Genomic DNA, 17,442 nt, shown 5'->3' with positions numbered 1-17,442 from the left:
AAACAATTAATATCAGACACTGGTCTCTAAGCTAAGTTTAGTCTCCATCATTTCAACATCTTTTTTATTTCCAGCTCTCTTCTTAAACGTCAGGCGATGAAATTACATGCTTTCAGAGACCACATTTATTCTCACATTCTCTCCCCTACAACCCCTCTGTCTTTCTAATCAAACCAGCATTGTTAGGGATAAGGCCAGAGATCATTTTGTTTTGGAAAAATAGATGAACCAAACAAGAAACAGCCTTAAAAGGCAATACATTGTTTATCCGAGGATACCAGTGTAATTTTTCTTTTCCATGTACTTTCTTTTAAAATTTAATGGGAATTTTTTTTTCTGGCAAACTGTTTGTCCTTTGTATCCAGGGTTATTTTGTAAATAACTTTGTGATTAAAGCATAAAATATCACTGATGACCATCATAAGCCTCCAGCTTCTGCAAATGATTATCCCTGCTTTGGTGTTAGTTCTAAGCCTTCTTAGGCTGTGTTATAATAGTGGCTCTGAAGCTTCCAATGTTTTGTTTCAGATGTCTGATTTAAGGCTTGGCTGGCTATGATCTAATTAAGGGGAACCATCTGCCCCACCCATATTCTTCAGATTGTCTTTTCTTGATTCAAAATCTGTAAATAAGCTAAGCTAGTGAGTCTCAAACTTTACCTTGTATTATTAGAATCACCTGTAGGCCTTCTTAAAACCCAAGTTTCTGGACCCAACCTTCAAAGTTTCTGATTTACTCGATCTGGGATGGGACCTGAGAATTTGCATATCTAACAAGTTCCCTTGTGTTATTGTAGCTGCTGGTCCCAGGACCACAGTTTTGGACCACTCAGCTGGGCTGTATTTTCCCCACATCAATTCTTTGTGCAGGGGTGATTGGGGAATGGGATTGAAGAGGTGCAGTTCTTCATAGGTTCCTCTTTATGACACACAGGGAGATTGAGTCCCATTTCTTCTAGTTTTATCAAATATATGTTGTTATTCCTAGAAATGGAATTAATGCTGTTTGTTTTTAAAAGGTAAAACTGTTACTTCTCCATGCCTATACTTTTTTCTACCCTGCTTTTTTATATAAACCTTTTTGTTCCCCCCATGTGGATGGCATTATTCCATTTGACTACCTTATTACTTTTAATAAGAAAACCAAATACAGCTCTCTGTTGGGAATTATCTTTCAAAGTAAATTGAAATGATTTTATGTTTTGTTCATAGGAAGTTTACTGGATTTCTTAAAAGATGGAGAAGGAAGAGCTCTGAAATTACCAAATCTTGTGGACATGGCAGCACAGGTAGGCCCTGCAGGGTAACTTGATGTGCCATAGATTTAATGACGTGTCTAAGTACATTGGGTCGTGGTGTAACATGTCCTGTTCCCTGGGTTTCCACAGGTGGCTGCAGGAATGGCTTACATCGAGCGCATGAATTATATCCATAGAGATCTGCGATCAGCAAACATTCTAGTGGGGAATGGACTCATATGCAAGATTGCTGACTTCGGATTGGCCCGATTGATCGAAGACAATGAGTACACAGCAAGACAAGGTGGGCACTTGAATGACAATGGCTCGTGATCACAGCTGTGAGAACAGTCACTTACTGCACAGCCCTTCCTTCCTCCTTCCCTTCCCTTCCTTCAGAAAATACTTGAAATGTCATTCTTCAGCTTGGTTTGGACACCTTGATCTGGCAGGAATTTGACAGCTCTGCAGGTGGGAGACTGTTGTGGGCCCAGTGGAGGGATGAGATATTGGTTTTTGGTGGGTGGGTGGGTATTGGTATTTGCTGCTGTGGTCCTCTTGGCTCATGCTGGTCTCCTCACAGCATCCAGGCCTAGAATACTCTGTTTTTGGAGAAAGAGACCACATTTATTCTCACATTCTCACATGCCTGTGTTTTTTACAAAGGCACAGGCAGGGTTTCAGAAAGCCAACAGGGCATGGTGCAGTGTCTCGGAGCTTGTAACAGCAACAGAACTAAGGCCTCAAAGGCAAGGGGTCAGAGAAGTGGGCACAAGAAGTCAGAATGGGCCACTGCACAGAGAGGGCCTCCTCAGTAAAGAGAGACATCAGGGATGGATCTGGGGATTCACACCCAACCCCACTCTTTAGCCCACTTCTGGGTCTTCTGCCAGACCCAACCAGAAGTAGAGGTCACAGGAGCTCAGCGATGAATCCTTATGGGTCCAGAGCAGGGAGAGGGAGAGTGGAGAGAGGACTTAGACTACAGATGGTAACAGCATAGTTACTCGAAAATCTCTACCTCCTTTCATCATCCCCGCCATCCCACCCTCTGCAAAAATTTATAGAAATTAGCCTTTAAGTAAAATATATCCCAACTCAGCAGCCATTCCAGTGGGGCAGCTTTTCAGGTGCTATTAGAGCACCAGATACTAGAAAGGAGTTTTTAGGAATATTTTCCTTCTTCCCAGATACTGACAAAGTGGTCACCAGGTAAAAGTGTGTGATTAAGTATGTGGTTTGCAATCGAGTATAGGCTCCTCATGTAGAATATAATGTTTATAGCTGGGGCAAGGGGGAACTTTCATTGTTGGTGTTTCTAACCAAAGCCTAGTCATCCCAAGCAAAGCGGAGCAGTGACTGGAATGTATTACAGGGTGATGCTTTCTACTGCATTTCATAATGGCCAGCTCTGGAGTCCTTTTCTTTCTCTTTTTCCTTCTCCTTCTCTTGCCCCTGTTCCTCCTCCTCTTGATTCTTTCATTTCATGCCAATTATCCTCTCCCTTCATTTGACTCTGAGAATGGAAGCATTCTTAGCAGCCTCAAGTGATGAGGAAAAATGTTAAACTAAGACCCTGGCTGCTACCGATACTGTCCAAATGCTGAATTACATGTCGGTCAGACAGCTCAGCTATTTGAATTTCCCCAACACGTGGCAGTTCTTGTCCTGGAGCCAAATGCCCACACAGCAAGCATGCCCGTGCGTTACACACACACATACACCCCCGGTGCTGGGCCAGATGGCATCCTGTATCTCTAATCAAAGGCGCACTGCCGCTTTGATTGGCACTGGCCGTCCAGAGAGGAATGTGCATGTGAATTTGAGGCAAGGTGAGCCGAGAGGACCTGAGTGCCAGTGGATCTGAGACTTGCCCTGAATGAGGGACTTTATCCTGAGGCAAGTCTGTCAGATCCCAGCTCCTCAGACTCAGAAGGAGAGTGGGCGAAGGTTGTGAGACATGAATATTTGATTAAGGAAAGGGCTAGAATAGAGCCGTGTGCTCACCCTTCTGTGTGTGAGTCGAGTTTTTCCCCTTTTCCTGGACTTTGAACTCTACAGGGTTTGTGGTTAACACTCATGAACCATGGGTAAATGAAAAGGTTGCCAGGCCAGGAGCCAGAGGATGCTGGCAGGGGTGCTGTTAATAGGGCCTGGGGGTTTAGTCCACGCCTTATTCACTGGAGTGAGGCTCCTCAGGCTGTGGCCCTAGGTGATTGGCACCCTCGCTGGTTCCCCTCCCATCAGGCTGCTGCCCTGAGCGGGTCCCAGGCTGCTGCCCTCAGCCTGGCCCCCAGCCGTTCCTCTGCATTAGCTGTCCTGATTGCCCTTCTGCCGGCTGCCCAGCTGCACCATCATGTCCCCAGGTGCCGTCAGAGCCCCTTTCAAAAGGCCAACCTTGTTCTTTTAGCCTTTGTACTGCATTTCCTTACTTAATTTCCAAATCGAGGGTCCCATCCTTCCTTCTTCAAACATTTTTCTTCTTTCCTCCCTTTCCCAAACACCTTCAAATCCATGCCAAACACTAGAAAGAGAGAAGTAAGAAGTAAGTGAACTGGAGAGCTGAACTGGGGGGGGAAAATGAAGCTTGGCAAGGCAGGTCCCAGGATGTCCCAGGAGAATAAAAGACATGCTGTCCTGCAGCAGAGGGGTAGGGAGTGGCAGAGCCATTTATAAAACACCTTCCAAGTGCCAGGCCTGAGGGGAAACATGAGGACCAAGCAGGGAAACAATAGGAATAGACTCAGAGGGGTTAAGTAACTTGTACAAAGTCACACAGCTAGGAAAATAGCAGAGCCAGGATTTGAATCCAGAAATGGCTGACCCTGTTGCATCTACCATTCTAAGCTATGCTGACCACGTCTCATCAAATCAGTGATCAAAAGAACAGAAAATAAAGATAGAGAGGATTAGTCATACATCCCTTTTCCCCTTTATTTTATGGGACTGTTTTTAAGGAGCACCTTCTAGTGTGTCTGTATGAGGGAGTTGGAGAGACCTTCCTTTTCCAGCACTGGGACAACCCAGCTGTTTATAAAATTCCTCCCGAGGGCCTGCCCTGCCCTGGCTGCTTTACGAGGCAGAAAGGGCCTGGTGTGTGTCTGCTGGTGTACTCTGCAGATGGCATGTGTGCTGTGTGCTGAAGTTTCTGCTGGGAATTAATCAGCTCCTCCAGACAGCTGGTCCGCATGCCTAATAATATTTGCAAGTCGGGTTTTATGTTACCCACAGGCCACAGCCATGCTGCATCTTGATTATGGGAATGCAGGCGGCATTCGGAAACATGCACCAAACACAGATATTTTAGGACCATGAATGACAATTGTTTTCAAAACAGTTGTGAGTTTCCCATCTCAGCGTGCACTGAAATATCTGTCACCCCTTGGGCAGATGAGGTGGCATTGCATAGGGCACAAGCAGAATTGGAGTGTGGAGCTGGGTTCCACAGTCCTTCCTGTGCTCCTTACTTCGCACCATCCCAGCTACCCAGGACTGAGCAGCAGCCCATGTCAGGGAGGTGGTCAAGGCCAGGCCCTGAGCCTGTGAGGTGGTCTTCCACTGACAGCACTCTAGAAGCAACTAGAAATTTGGGGCGATTGCTTATTCTCTATTCCCTGGACATCTCACTCAATTACAGCAGATAGTTCATCTTTAGTTACAAACACTTTGCTAAATTCTGCCCAATCAGAGTCTCTAAATAATGCCAACATCAGTTATTTGAGTGCCTTATCTATGAAAGGACTTTACTAGGAGCTACTGATATCAAGAAGCCTAAGACTGCACGACAGTCAGCAAGCATGAGGAGGAAGACGTGGGGGATTGTTGAAGTCAGATGGAACTGGTTTTGAAATCCAGCGCTACCACCTGACGTTCTGGGGCCTTAGGCAAGTTATTTAACTTTTGCATACCTCAGTTTACTCATCTGTAAAATGGAAAGACATTTTGTCTGCTGTATGCATTTTTGCAAAGATTAAGTGAAACAATGCATGTAAAGTGTTTAACAGGGTACCCAGCACATAGTGATAAATGTTGCTTGTTACTGTTGGTATATCTGGTACAATACTAAGTTCTTGGGGAATAAACAAATGAGTGAATGGATTGTAGATACATGGAAAGTCTCAAACACTATTCAGGAAAGGGAGAGAAGAATCAAAGATAATTCCCAAGTAGTCAGATGCAGGTGATTGTGAGAATGGCATTACCAATAACAGAAATGAGTACTTGGGAAGATCTTACTTTCAGAGAAAGAGGATGCATTTGGGTTTGGATCTGTTGAGCTCATTGAGGTGGTTGTCTTGGTCCTCCAAGCCCAGAAAGATGAGTCGGGGTGCCCTCACTGGGTGTCACTGCCACAGCTGGGCCCTCAGCCTTCCAGCCCTCCCCTGAGTTCTGGTCACAGCCGCCTCCCTACCCCACCACTGCACCTTCTTCCCAGAATCATTCCAGAACTCACCACAGGCACCACAAGGATCTGCTGTCCATCTTCTTGTCCATACCACACCTGTCTCCTGTGACCCCCGACATAGGCAACGTCACAAGCCTTGCTTCTGGAAATTCACAGCCCCTCCAGCCCTCACTTCCTTCAGAGATCGCACAAGCGGGAGAGAAGCAGTGGGAAAATCCTCTGCAGACTCTAGTTTTTTCTTCATGAGCTTTCAATGCCGACTAATGTTGATTTAAACCTAACAAGTTCAGACAGACATGGCTGTGTGTAAGCATAACTTCGTTTTGTGGATACCTTTTTGTTCTTTATTGAGCTATAACACACATACAGTAAAACGAACAAATCTGAAGTGTGCAGCCCAATGAATTTTTACGTACATATATGCCCCTGAATCCACCCCGAAGATAAAGATACAGAATACTTCCAGCACTCCAGAAGACCCCTTATTCCCACTCCCAGTCAGTAACCACCCCCACAAATAGCCTTTTTTCCCCTTTTCACCATAGATTGGTAAGTTTTGCCTGTAAATGAACATCACAGACATGAATCCTATAGTATTACTCTTGTGTCTGGCTTCTTTCCCATTCTTATGTCTGTGAGATTCTTCCATATTGCTGCATGGAACAGTAGTTCTTTTCATGGCTGAGTAGTATTCCACTTTACAAATATATCACAGAGCCTCCATTCTACTGTTCCTGAACATTTGGGGTTATTTCCAAATTGGGGCCATTATAAATACGGCTGCTGTGGTGATGCACACATGCCCTTGTCTCTCTGGGCTATGTTCTCCAGTGGAATTGGTAATTACAGGGCAAACCTAGGTTAGCAATTGGAGTTACTGCCTAACAGATTTTGTGGACATATTTTTAAAAAGGAGAATACACACTTAGTGTGTCATTTGCCAGTACTGTACTTCCCTCTAAGCTGCTAGTGAGGCAGCCTAGTGAGACTGAGGAACCAGGGGTTGGACGTTAGGATCCCTGGCTTTGAAGCAGCTCTGTCACTTACAAGCTTGGTGTCCGCAGGCCAGTTACTTAAGCTCTTTGAGCCTCATTTTTATCATCTGTAAAATGGTGGTAATAAAAATGATCACCTCACATCATTAATGTGAAACTTACATGGGCTATCTATAAAAGTTCTTTGAGAGTTTTGAAATTAAAAATCATCCTTATAACCTCAACTTTTTGTATTTGACATACATTTTCCTTGAGAACAGTCTAAAAAGTTTTTAAAGAGAATCACTATTAGTAATAAATAGAGAAAAAAAATCAATCTTTCAAGAAAAAAAATACTGTCTCCCTATTTTATAGCCTGGGCCAGTCAGTGGATCTGGGCAGTCACCACTTTGATATACCTGCATGTTCCAAGGGCCCCTCCACCCCGGACACAGCTGGGAGTCACACATCCACTGTCCTCATCTCCGGCCAACTTGCCTGTTTTCTCATATTTGCACTCTCTGTTGAGAACTATCCTTGCCTCTGTGCTGCCTCTCTTGTTTTTAATCTTGTGAAGTCTGAATATCAGATGGGCCTTCTCAGCATTTTCACTGAGGCATGTGCATACACACATCAACACGAGCACACATGAGCACACACACGCTGCATGAGCACACACACGCTGCATGAGCACACACACGCTGCATGAGCACACACACGCTGCATGAGCACGGCTGGAGCAGTTCTCCCGAGTATCTGTGGAGTCGGTCTTACTGCTTCTCTATAGAAGTGATTTAGTTTAAAGACTAGCAGCAGGCCCTTGTAGACACAGAGCACATAGTAGTATTTAATAAATATTTGTTTACAGCAATGGAAATAACCAAGGTCACCAACCCCCCCACACTCTTGTGAGACATGCTCTCCTGCTGTCTCTCATCAATGTGCATGGCTCTTTCTGGGAATCAAATGCTGTTGTGGCTGCAGGAACCTCCAGAAAGGGTTGTTTATTGCATTGATATTCCTTGCACACTCCAAGATTGTCTTTGGAGTGATGGGAAGCACAAGAGCTTTGGAGCTAGATAAGCCTGTGTTCACATCCTGACGCCGTATTCCTAGAGCATAAGTTCTGGCCCCTCTGAGCCTCACCTTTCTCATCATAAAATAGGATTGGTGTTGGTTACCTTTAAGGTGGTTGTAAGAATTCAGGAAGACAATTAGTAGAAGTTGTTGGTATTATTCACTTCTTCCAGCTTCTCCCCACAACACTTTGGAGTTTTTTTGTTCTGTTTTATTTTGGTTTGTTTTTTGTTTTTTGTTTTTTTTTTGGATAGCTTGACCTCTTTTCTTCTTCCCACGTACACCTCAGTCCCCTCCCAAAGAGGGCAGGGCCTGGACTGGTTAAGAGCATGACCCATGAGATCAAAGTGTCTTGGTATAAATCCTAGCATTGCTGCCAATTCACTGTGAGACCTTGAACAAGTTGCTTAACCTGTCTGAGCTTTTATTTCTTCCTCTTAAAATAGGGATAATAATAGTTATCTATATCATAGAATTGTATGGCTTCCCTGTGAATAACCATAAAGCAGTTGGCACAAAGCCAACACTGAGCTGATAGTGGTAGTTGGCAATAGTAGTAATGGTAATATTATTATAATATTATTGATCCAATGGATGCCAATAGCTGTGTTTCTCTCTCTTTCTCTGACACACACATACACAGACACACACACACACACACACCCCACTTTGGGTTTTCCTGATCGCTCCCATCAGGGCTCCTTCCACATGGAGGCTCTGCCTCTATCATCCTTTCTCCTGATTTGAATCCTCATGAAGGACAGGAACTGGGGTTGCTCTATGGTTTTGGTTGGCTTGTTTTTTAAGTTCAAAATTAATGAAGCAAATGTCAAGGAAACATAATCTTTGGATCTTTGGACTGTAAATAAAAATAGGAACATTCGGGTCTTTGTATAAGACTGCTGTAAGTTTAGGCTTATGTATTAAATAGAAGAAGAAAAATGTGTCTGTTCAAATGCTCCCAGTATTGAGGGTTTAAATTGAATAGATTATTGTCTGGAGGAAAATTCAAGTATAAATTAGACTACGAAGAATTACTAACTGTTGCAGTTTTCATGTTAATTATTTCATGTTAAAAAATTGTTACCGCATAAATTAACACATTCTTTCATAGAAAACATATTTTAGAAAGATTTGTTACTTTAATAACTCTTTGTGTATTAGAAATCCCAGATGCCTCTACTAATTAAATATAATCAGATTTTAGATTCAAAAAGCACAGTAGCCATTTAACACAAACAAGCATGCAGCTAGGTTGACAAACACACTCAGGAAGAAGTGGATCCCTGTTTCTTTCGAATTTTGAATTTCACAATCCAGAACTGTGAATTCAATTCCTGTCCTTCCTTTGTATTACAATGACTGGGGATTATTAGACTCAGAGCGCCAGCTTTCCAGCTCAAGGGCTCCTGCAGAATTATTAATCAGCCGCTTCTGAGGCCCCTGTAATCCGGTGGCAGATCAAGGCTGATCTCGCCATGAGATGCACTCCCTCTGCCCCCGTCAGCACATGAATTTCTTGTTCTCTGTCAACAACAGCATTGCCATTCCCGCACAGCGTGCTGTGACCTGAACAGCAAATATCAGGAGAGAGAAAGGGAAGAAAAAAAAAACCTTTTTAATTACTGAATTTAATCTAATTCTTCCCATGCTAGAGAAGCAAACCATCCTTTCATGAAAAGCAAACCCTTTAAAATGCAAGCCATTGTCTTAAGCACCGACTAGTGTGTTCCCAACTCAGTGGTGCCGCCATAAAATGACCATGCCAACCCCCACCTCCCCAGCCCACATTGAGAGTCTATCATCCTGAGGGCTGTCTAGGGAGAGACCCCAGGGGACTTGCCCGACAGAATGCCCTGCCCTCCGAGGTCAGATACGGCTTTCCCGCTGAGCTGAGTCGCATGCCTGAACCGTGCTGCTTGTAATCAAGCTTCCCGGATCCGAGTTTGGTACACTTCAGTCACTAAGCAGAAAAGCTCCTTCATTTGTATTCTGTCGCTTCAAGCTCTGAGCTTCCACCTCGTTTCTGGGAGGGACGGCTTTGTTTATCTGCTGAGCCACCGTGGAGCTTCGGGGCCCAGATTAATAGTTAGGGGGAGCAGGTCAAATTGGCAGGGAAATGGAGATGAATTGCAGAGCGCATCCATTTTCCTCCAGGAAAGGGTGTTTTGAAAGCCAAAGATTAAAATTAAAAGAAAAGGGACTGTAAATCACCCTTTCCTACTACAGTCTCTCTTTAAAGATTAAAACTGTTTCAGGTTGGAGATGGGACCAATTTCTTTCATTCCCACCCTCGGGCAGCTCTGACTCTGCCCAGAGGATACAAATGGATTGGAGGTAAGCAGTGGTCACCTCAAGCCCAGCTTCTTTGCACACCTTTCCCCTTTATCTGTGCTGGTCAGTCCCATTTTGTATTCTGTGTGAGCATCTCTTTCTCCTTTGTGCTGTTTTGGGCAGAGCCTTTTGATGGTTGTTTATGAATGGTCAAGAGCAAGTCCTCAGTCTGTGCAGCCCACGTTTCTTGGTAATCATCAAGAAGGAAGCAGATGGTCACCCTCTGTGATTTTAAAGTGTGTAAATAGGAACTGTAGACTGCCATCAAACATCAAAAATGTCAGTTGGCTTCCTTGTCTTGCCTTGCTGGCAAAAGGAACTCCTGCATTTGCATCATCTGGGTAATCATGGACACGCAGTACATTTGTAAACTGCCCCAAGTTCTGAAGCCTCATTTCTTACAGCCAAAGGAGGGGGCTCAGTGGCATTGCTCTGCCATCCCCAGGGTGGCTCCCCCATTGGCACAGACACTGTACCAGATTGAAAAGGGGAGCGGTTTGAAAAAGCCACCCCAAAGTGGTGTTTGTCTTCTGTATATCCTATTATCCTTTGATACGTTCTGAGCTCCCAATCAAACCCCGTGACCTCCAACTGTTCCCACACAGTATCCCCAAACCCAGTGCTACCCATGCAGCTCAGCTCATCATGTGGCATGAAGTCAGACTGACACAGGCCCTCTGCCCCTTCTGGGGGTGGCTGGATTCTTGGCATCATTTCTGTGTTGAGCTACATCCCACACATCCGTTGATCACTCAGGTGAGTTCCTCTCACCACCCTGGGCAGCAGTGTGCAGTTGGTTACAAAGCTCTTGTCTTTTGTTCTGGATTCAAAGTCCACAAACATAGCATTTATGCTGTTGAAGCTGTGAATCAGAATTTTTATTCTGTTTGTTTTGTTTTGTTTTCTCTTTACAGAGGTAATCAAGTTACAGAATTTTTATTCTGATATTGCTTCCTTTCTGGCTCTTCAAAAACTGGAAGGATAATTGGAATTATTCAAAGCCTCAGTATTCTAGAACAGCAAGCAAGGCTCCTTTTTTCTTCAGTCCCACCCAAGATAACCACTTAAATAAGCCTCCATAACACAGTCTGTACTCCAAGGAAAGTCCCTTTGATGGTTCTCAGATTTCCTTCTTAAAAGGACTAAATACCCACAGTTTCAGGAGATGCCCATTAATGTTATCCTCTACTTTTGCATTGCCCCCATAAGTTACCCTGGGTTTGTCATTGGTCCCCGTTGCAAGGAGGGTGATGGAGAAAGGCAAGCAGCCCAGAGTTTCCTCCCTTCACTTCCTGGCTCCTCTAGGGATATTTGGAAGGAATGTCACAGTTTACCTTCTGGTAGCCTCCATGTCTGGATCGAATGCCCTTCCACAATTTATCCTGCCTATCCTTCCCCGACTGCAAAACCCCAGGATTAATACCTGGAGTCCAGCCTTGCCCCTGCATTCTCTGTGGTAGCTGAGCCTACTCCCCTGTGTCCTCTAGTTGTCCTGGGTTCAATTTTTAATACCCACTGATGGACCTTCTTCTGTCTCTTCTCTGTCCAGTCTTGAACTCTGGGCTCTCTTGGAACTTTCCTCACCCCTCTCAGCCTGAATATTCCTTCCATGGATTCCACTCAACCACACTTTGGATCTGTGCCTACTTAATCAACCTTATCTTTGCAATATGTTCGGGCCCACCTTCCACTCCTTGGTTCTTGTCCTCCTTGGCCTAACTTGTCCCTTCTCCACTCACATCCCCGGTGGGACAGCATTCCTCCTTCCTCCCAACCTCCCTCCTTCTCAAACTTCTTGCTCAACATTATGAAATTTCAGATGGAATATGATCTTAACCCATTGTAACATATACTTTTCAAAAAAACATGATGCTAAAACTTTATGAACTTGAAGTAGAAGTTTCAACAGAGTGCGTCACTGGGGATAACTGGAAAACACCCAGTTGTATTACTTCAGAAGCATTTGGGAAATCTGAAAGTCATTCCTTTGGTCTAGTGTGAAAATTCTGAGTTTTGCTTTGCCAAGTTTCATTGGGTTTGAAATCATTGTTTTGTTTAAATAACCACAAAGTTCCAGGTCAGGTCAGCTTTGATTTTGCTTCTTTCACAGGATATCCTGTCCTGGTACCGCCTTGTCACCTCCCCCTCCTGTAAACCAAATTTCTGTTATTGGCATTGTTTGTGATTTTTTTGTTTGTTTGTTTTATTACCCAGAGTAACTTTCAAGTTGAATTATTGCATACTATTAAATATTGGATATAATAATTTGCAGAGTTAGTGGCTTTATAATTAAAAAGGGCTCTGGGTGGCTCTTTGGTTCAGAAAAACAGTGTCTATTGTTGAAGTTAATGGGTTTCCTCCTTGAAAATGCTATTAGGGCACAGCTCAGATTCTCTGTAGGAAGGATTTGGCTTCTTTTATTCAATACTGACTTCACCTTCTCCACCTTGGCCTAGTTTTTTAGCCAGAGGGGATATTCTCTGAGACTATGGAATTGGCCTGGTCACCAGGAAAAATAAAAAAGAGAGAGACTTGGCAGTTCAGCTCTCCGGTGATATGAGCTGGGCCCACCCAGGCCTGTCCTGGCCCCTGCCATGACCCTCCCCACCGCAGGGAGAGCCATGGGTCATGCTGCATCATTCCAGTGCGGCTGCCTCTCCCTGAAGCCCTCATCTCCTGCTTATGTTCTCTTTTCCTCTCTCTGCTGAGCCCTCTTCTTCCTAAAGGCAGTGCCACCATTTAGTTCTCTGTTGGGTTTGCCTGTGAGGTCTGTCTCCCTGGCTGCCTAGAAACCCCAAGGGCGGAGGCAACCTGTGCTTGGTTTTCCCAGGAGCGCCTCACAGGGTGCTGGAGACATCATGGACCCTCAGAAGATTCTTAGTGATTGGTTGATGAGTGTTTTGATGAGGAGGGTTTTTTCATCTTCTTTTCCTCTTCTGATGTTTGGAGAGCTTTGGCATTGCTGATGGCATTTGCCAGTGCAACTCAGTGACTTTAGGCCTTTACTATCTGAATAAAATAACAGCTGGCATTTATTCAGCTATTACCAGGTACCAGACGCTGTGCTGAGCCTTTTACATCAACTGTTCTTCCCACCACAACCTTAGGAGGTTATCATCCCCAGTTTACAGACAAGGAAACTGAGACTTAGGGACGTTTTAAATGATCAACCAGCAAATCCAGTGTGCAAGCACAGGGATACCTGACTCGGAAGCTCCTTTCCTAAATGATCATAGTGGTCCTTCCACAAGTGACCACTCAATCCCAGCTCAGCCCACAATCGGACCACTTTGCATTGTCACTGAAGAGCATCCACTCCTCGTTTCCTGGCCGGCTTATGTACTCTTACTGCAGGAGGTGATTTGGCAGCAAAAGTATCTGCGGTCTTCATTAGAGCATTTGAAATGCCCATGCCATCATCTTAATGTATGAAAACACATAAAGAACAGGAAGTAACTGAGTCAAGTAAGCTATTTCTATTTGAGGCAGAAGTGAAAAACAGATTACCTGGCCACTAGGGATAGAGGGACTTCATTAACTGGAATGTGGCCTGGGGCTTGGGATGGGCCATCCTGACATAATGACTTTGGGCAGTCATCCTGTTGGCACTGAAAAACCGAGAGCATCAGTCAGGCTGTGCTGTCGTATGAAAGGAAGATTTTATTCCTATAACTTTTAAGAGTGAAGAAAATTATTAGTTTATTACACCACTGTATTGACACTCTTTGCGTTTAGTTTGATTAAGTCTGTGTAAAGGAAGAGAATTACTTTGACCGTCAGGGTGTCAGATAACTTACTGCCTGGCTGGACCCTTTAGCTAGTTAGAGCATTTATTGCTGTTTAACCAGCCTTAGGCAAGTTGCTGTGAAGAAATATGTGTCTCCAACCTCAAAGGATTTGCATTCTATTTAAGGAGATTTTTTAAATAACTTATGAAAGAACTAGTAAAAGGACACAGAGGAGACATGGACACAGTGGAACAGTGTATAGTGTTTATGCAGTCAGGCTCTGGCACCTTCGGTTCAAATCCCAGTTCTGTCATCTACACTTTGTTTGGCACATTGCTTTCCTCTTGGTGTTCCGTTTTCTCATCTGTAGAACAAGACTATTGCTGGCATCCACCTCATGTGCACAGTGCTTTGCATGCCTGACACTTAGCAAGCGCTCAGTGTATGTTTAGCTATTGTGGTAGCTGCTATTATCAAGCATTAAACTGTTGTTTCTAGCACTGGCGCTAGGTGCATTGGAGAGATTAGTGAAGGCTGGAGTAATCACAGATGGCTTCATGAAGGAGGTGGGACTGGAGCTGAGGAGGCTTTAGCTAAGCAGGTGAAGGGAAAGAGAGCATTTCCAAAGCCAATGTAAAAGAAACAAGTGTGAGCATGCTAAGTGCAGGACACAGGTTATAGTAAAGCAAACTGAACTAGATTAACTGTGTTTGGGGTAGCAAGAACCAAGTTAGGTCAGGCACGGTGGCTCACATCTGTAGTCCCAGCACTTTGGGAGACCAAGGCAGGAGGACCACTTGAGCCCAGGAATTCGAGACTAGCCTGGGCAACATAGCAAGATCCCATCTCTACAAAACATAAAATTAAACTAGGTGCAGTGGCTCATGCCTGTAATTGCAGCACTTTGGGAGGCCGAGGCGGGTGGATCACCTGAGGTCAGGAGTTCAAGAGCAGCCTGACCAATATGGTGAAACCCCGTCTCTACTAAAAATACAAAAATTAGCCAGGCATGGTGGCGTGCACCAATAGTCCCAGCTACTCAGGAGGCTGAGACAGGAGAATTGCTTGTACCCATGAGGTGGAGGTTGCAGTAAGTCAAGATCGCACCACTGCACTCCAGCCTGGGCAACAGAGTGAGACTGTCTCAAAAAAAAAAAAAAATTAAATTGAATTAAACATTAGCCAGGCATGGTGGTGCACACCTAGCATCCTAGCTACTCAGGAGAGGCAGAAAACTTGCTTGAGTAAGCCCAAGCAAGAAGAAGAGCCCACAGGGGAGACACACAAAATGCTTGGAAAGAAAGGAAGGACATGGGGAAGAATAAACTCAGAAAAACAATTCATGCATTTCTCATAGAAATGTTTGAGCTTTGCAGGTTGGAATATGCCAAGTTTTACTGCTTTGTTACCGAAATTATTGGTATTATTCACATGTGAGAAGTGTGCTAAAATAGTACAAATGTACCCAGAGCCATTCGTTAAGTAAACATGACAGAAGTGACAATGGAAGCATCATCTACCCAATTGCTAATTGCTGATAGACACCCATGGGCCTTGAAATGTCACGATGCTTTTGAAGAGTTTTGAAAAGTCAAAACACTTTTCCCATTCTGTCTCATCATAAGTCATTCTCAAGGTAATGATGTGTTATCTTCCATGTTTTAAAAGACAAGGGGAAAGAATGACATGGGAAGTCATCGCACTTCTGCTCACAGCCCAGTGACTTTCTGTTGCGCTTAGGATGGAATCCAAAATCCTAGTACAGGTTACAGAGTCCCACAAAATCTGTCCTTGTACCCCATCTTATTATTCTTCATAGCACTTTATTGTAGTTGACATATATAATAGCCATTCATTTATTTTATCTCCCTCAAACTAAGCTTCCAGCTCCATGACTGCCAGAGACTGTGTTCACTTTCGTCCTCCTGGCACCGAGTGCAGTGCCAGGCACTGGGGAATACTCCAGAAATACTTGTGGTAGGAAGAAAGAACAAGCCAGCCCAGCAGTGGTGGGTGTTTGTGTTGTTATTTCTGTGGACAAACTTTGATAACTGAATAAATCCACAGCCCTCTCCTTTCTCTTGCTTGAAGCACGGATGATTATTAACTTTATTTTAAATGAGGAAGACCAGGGCTCGGTGAGGTCAAAATGGTTGATGTCTAGTCACTTGCATTCATCCCAGTCTATTAAGAATTTATTCTTAATCCAGTCTATTAAGGATTTTCCACTTTGTTTCACTGTGAACTCTCCCAAGGCCCCTTGCCACCTTGTCTTTCTGCTGTTGTAACTAACCACCCCCATCCCCAGCTGCAGCCCCAGTGAACTGGGCCCCCTTGTCCTCAGAGAACAAATTATGGGGCTCCCCCACTCAGATACATTCACTCTGACCCAAAGGGGATCTGAGCACACTTCCTTTGGCAGTGAAAATGCAGGGTTCTCCAGGTGTTTTAAGTTTCATTAGTGTGTGGCTGTTGCTTTTCTATTTCAATTGGCAATTCTTAGACTCTTAAAAGGACATCCAGACAGTGACACTGGTGCTGTCACCAAGGACAAGTAGAAGACTCACCAGAGGGCAGGGAACTGATAATACGCTCTGTAAGGAACTGTGGTTATTCAGCCAAAAAGGGAAGGGCTGGGAGGGCTGACCAGCTACTCATTCATTCATTCAGCACCTGTTTATCAAGTGCTTTCTCTGCAGCAGACACTGTACTCAGTACTGGAGATGTGGCCATCCGGGAAGACATGCTCCAGCACTGAAGCACAGTATTTATCTGGGGCAGAGACAGCCTTCAGACAATTCATGCATTCATTGCACTTTAATAATAACAGCTTCGTTAGGCAATATTTACTGAAAAAAAGTAGTGACAACTACAAAGAGGGAGGTGCTCTGGCAGCATAGAAGTAGGAAACCTGCCCCAGTCTTTAGTGATCAGGCAAAGGTTCCCTGTGCAAGTAACACTTTGGCTAGGAGCAAAAGAGAAGTAAGAATTAGCCATGGGTTAAGGGCTTTTGACAAAGGAAATAGCCTGTCCCTGAAGCAGGTAGGAGCTTGGCATTTGCAAAGCAGTCAAAGAAGGGCAATGGAAAGGTTGTAGAGGAGAGAGGAGGGAAGCAGAGGAGAACAAGTCTGGGATGATAAGAAGCAGCTGGGGAAGTAGGTAGGGACCAGATTATGCATGTAGATTCTATTAGAAAGCTACTGTAGAAACCCGGGGAGGACATGCTGAGCAAGCGAGGACTAGAGGAAGGGTAGTGAATTCAAGAGCGTGAAATGGTCAGGATGTAATGGACCTGACACGGGCAGGGACAAAGCAGGAGGGCACAGAGATCATTCAGTAAAGATGTATTGACCTCCTTCAATAGGCAGGCCCTGTGCTGGGATCCAAGTGCACAGTGATGAAAAATAGAGTGTCCAGGTGAGGATGAGTCTCAGGATTCTGTTGTCACCAACTGGGTGGTTTACAAAGTCACCAAGGATTGAGAAGCCAAATTGTGGGGAAGATAAATTTTGGATGTTGTATTTGAGGGGCACTGACTTGCATAACCAATTTCATGGAGAGACAATTGAGAGGGAAATTGGTTATGCAAGTCAGGGACTCGAGAGAGAGGTCCCATCTGGTGATATAAATGCAGGCATCATTGGGGTCAAGATAGTCATTGGAGCCATGGGATTGAATAAGATCCCT

The 17,442-nt window shown here is 44.4% G+C and overlaps 1 protein-coding gene and 1 long non-coding RNA gene across 8 annotated transcripts in view; one reads left to right on the top strand and one right to left on the bottom strand.

The window, feature by feature from the left end:
* Window positions 1-17,442, top strand: part of FYN (FYN proto-oncogene, Src family tyrosine kinase) — a 214,336-nt gene that overhangs the window by 179,680 nt on the left and 17,214 nt on the right. For all 7 annotated transcript variants that reach the window (XM_034962716.3, XM_034962720.4, XM_057302577.2 and 4 more), the window contains 2 exons: window positions 1,212-1,288; window positions 1,388-1,541. In XM_034962716.3, coding sequence (XP_034818607.1) covers window positions 1,212-1,288; window positions 1,388-1,541 — 231 coding nt within the window. The remainder of the gene's footprint in view (window positions 1-1,211; window positions 1,289-1,387; window positions 1,542-17,442) is intronic.
* Window positions 1,550-9,260, bottom strand: LOC129398036 (uncharacterized). The gene is made up of 4 exons (XR_010112299.1): window positions 7,798-9,260; window positions 5,691-5,919; window positions 3,670-3,761; window positions 1,550-1,839 (listed from the first exon to the last, which is right to left on the bottom strand). It is a non-coding gene; the product is annotated as an uncharacterized LOC129398036 (long non-coding RNA).

Source organism: Pan paniscus, chromosome 5, assembly GCF_029289425.2.
Source record: "Pan paniscus chromosome 5, NHGRI_mPanPan1-v2.0_pri, whole genome shotgun sequence".
NCBI classification, from domain to species: Eukaryota; Metazoa; Chordata; class Mammalia; order Primates; family Hominidae; genus Pan; species Pan paniscus.
The sequence above is the reverse complement of the archived record's forward strand: the minus strand, read 5'-3'. Positions and strand labels throughout refer to the sequence as shown.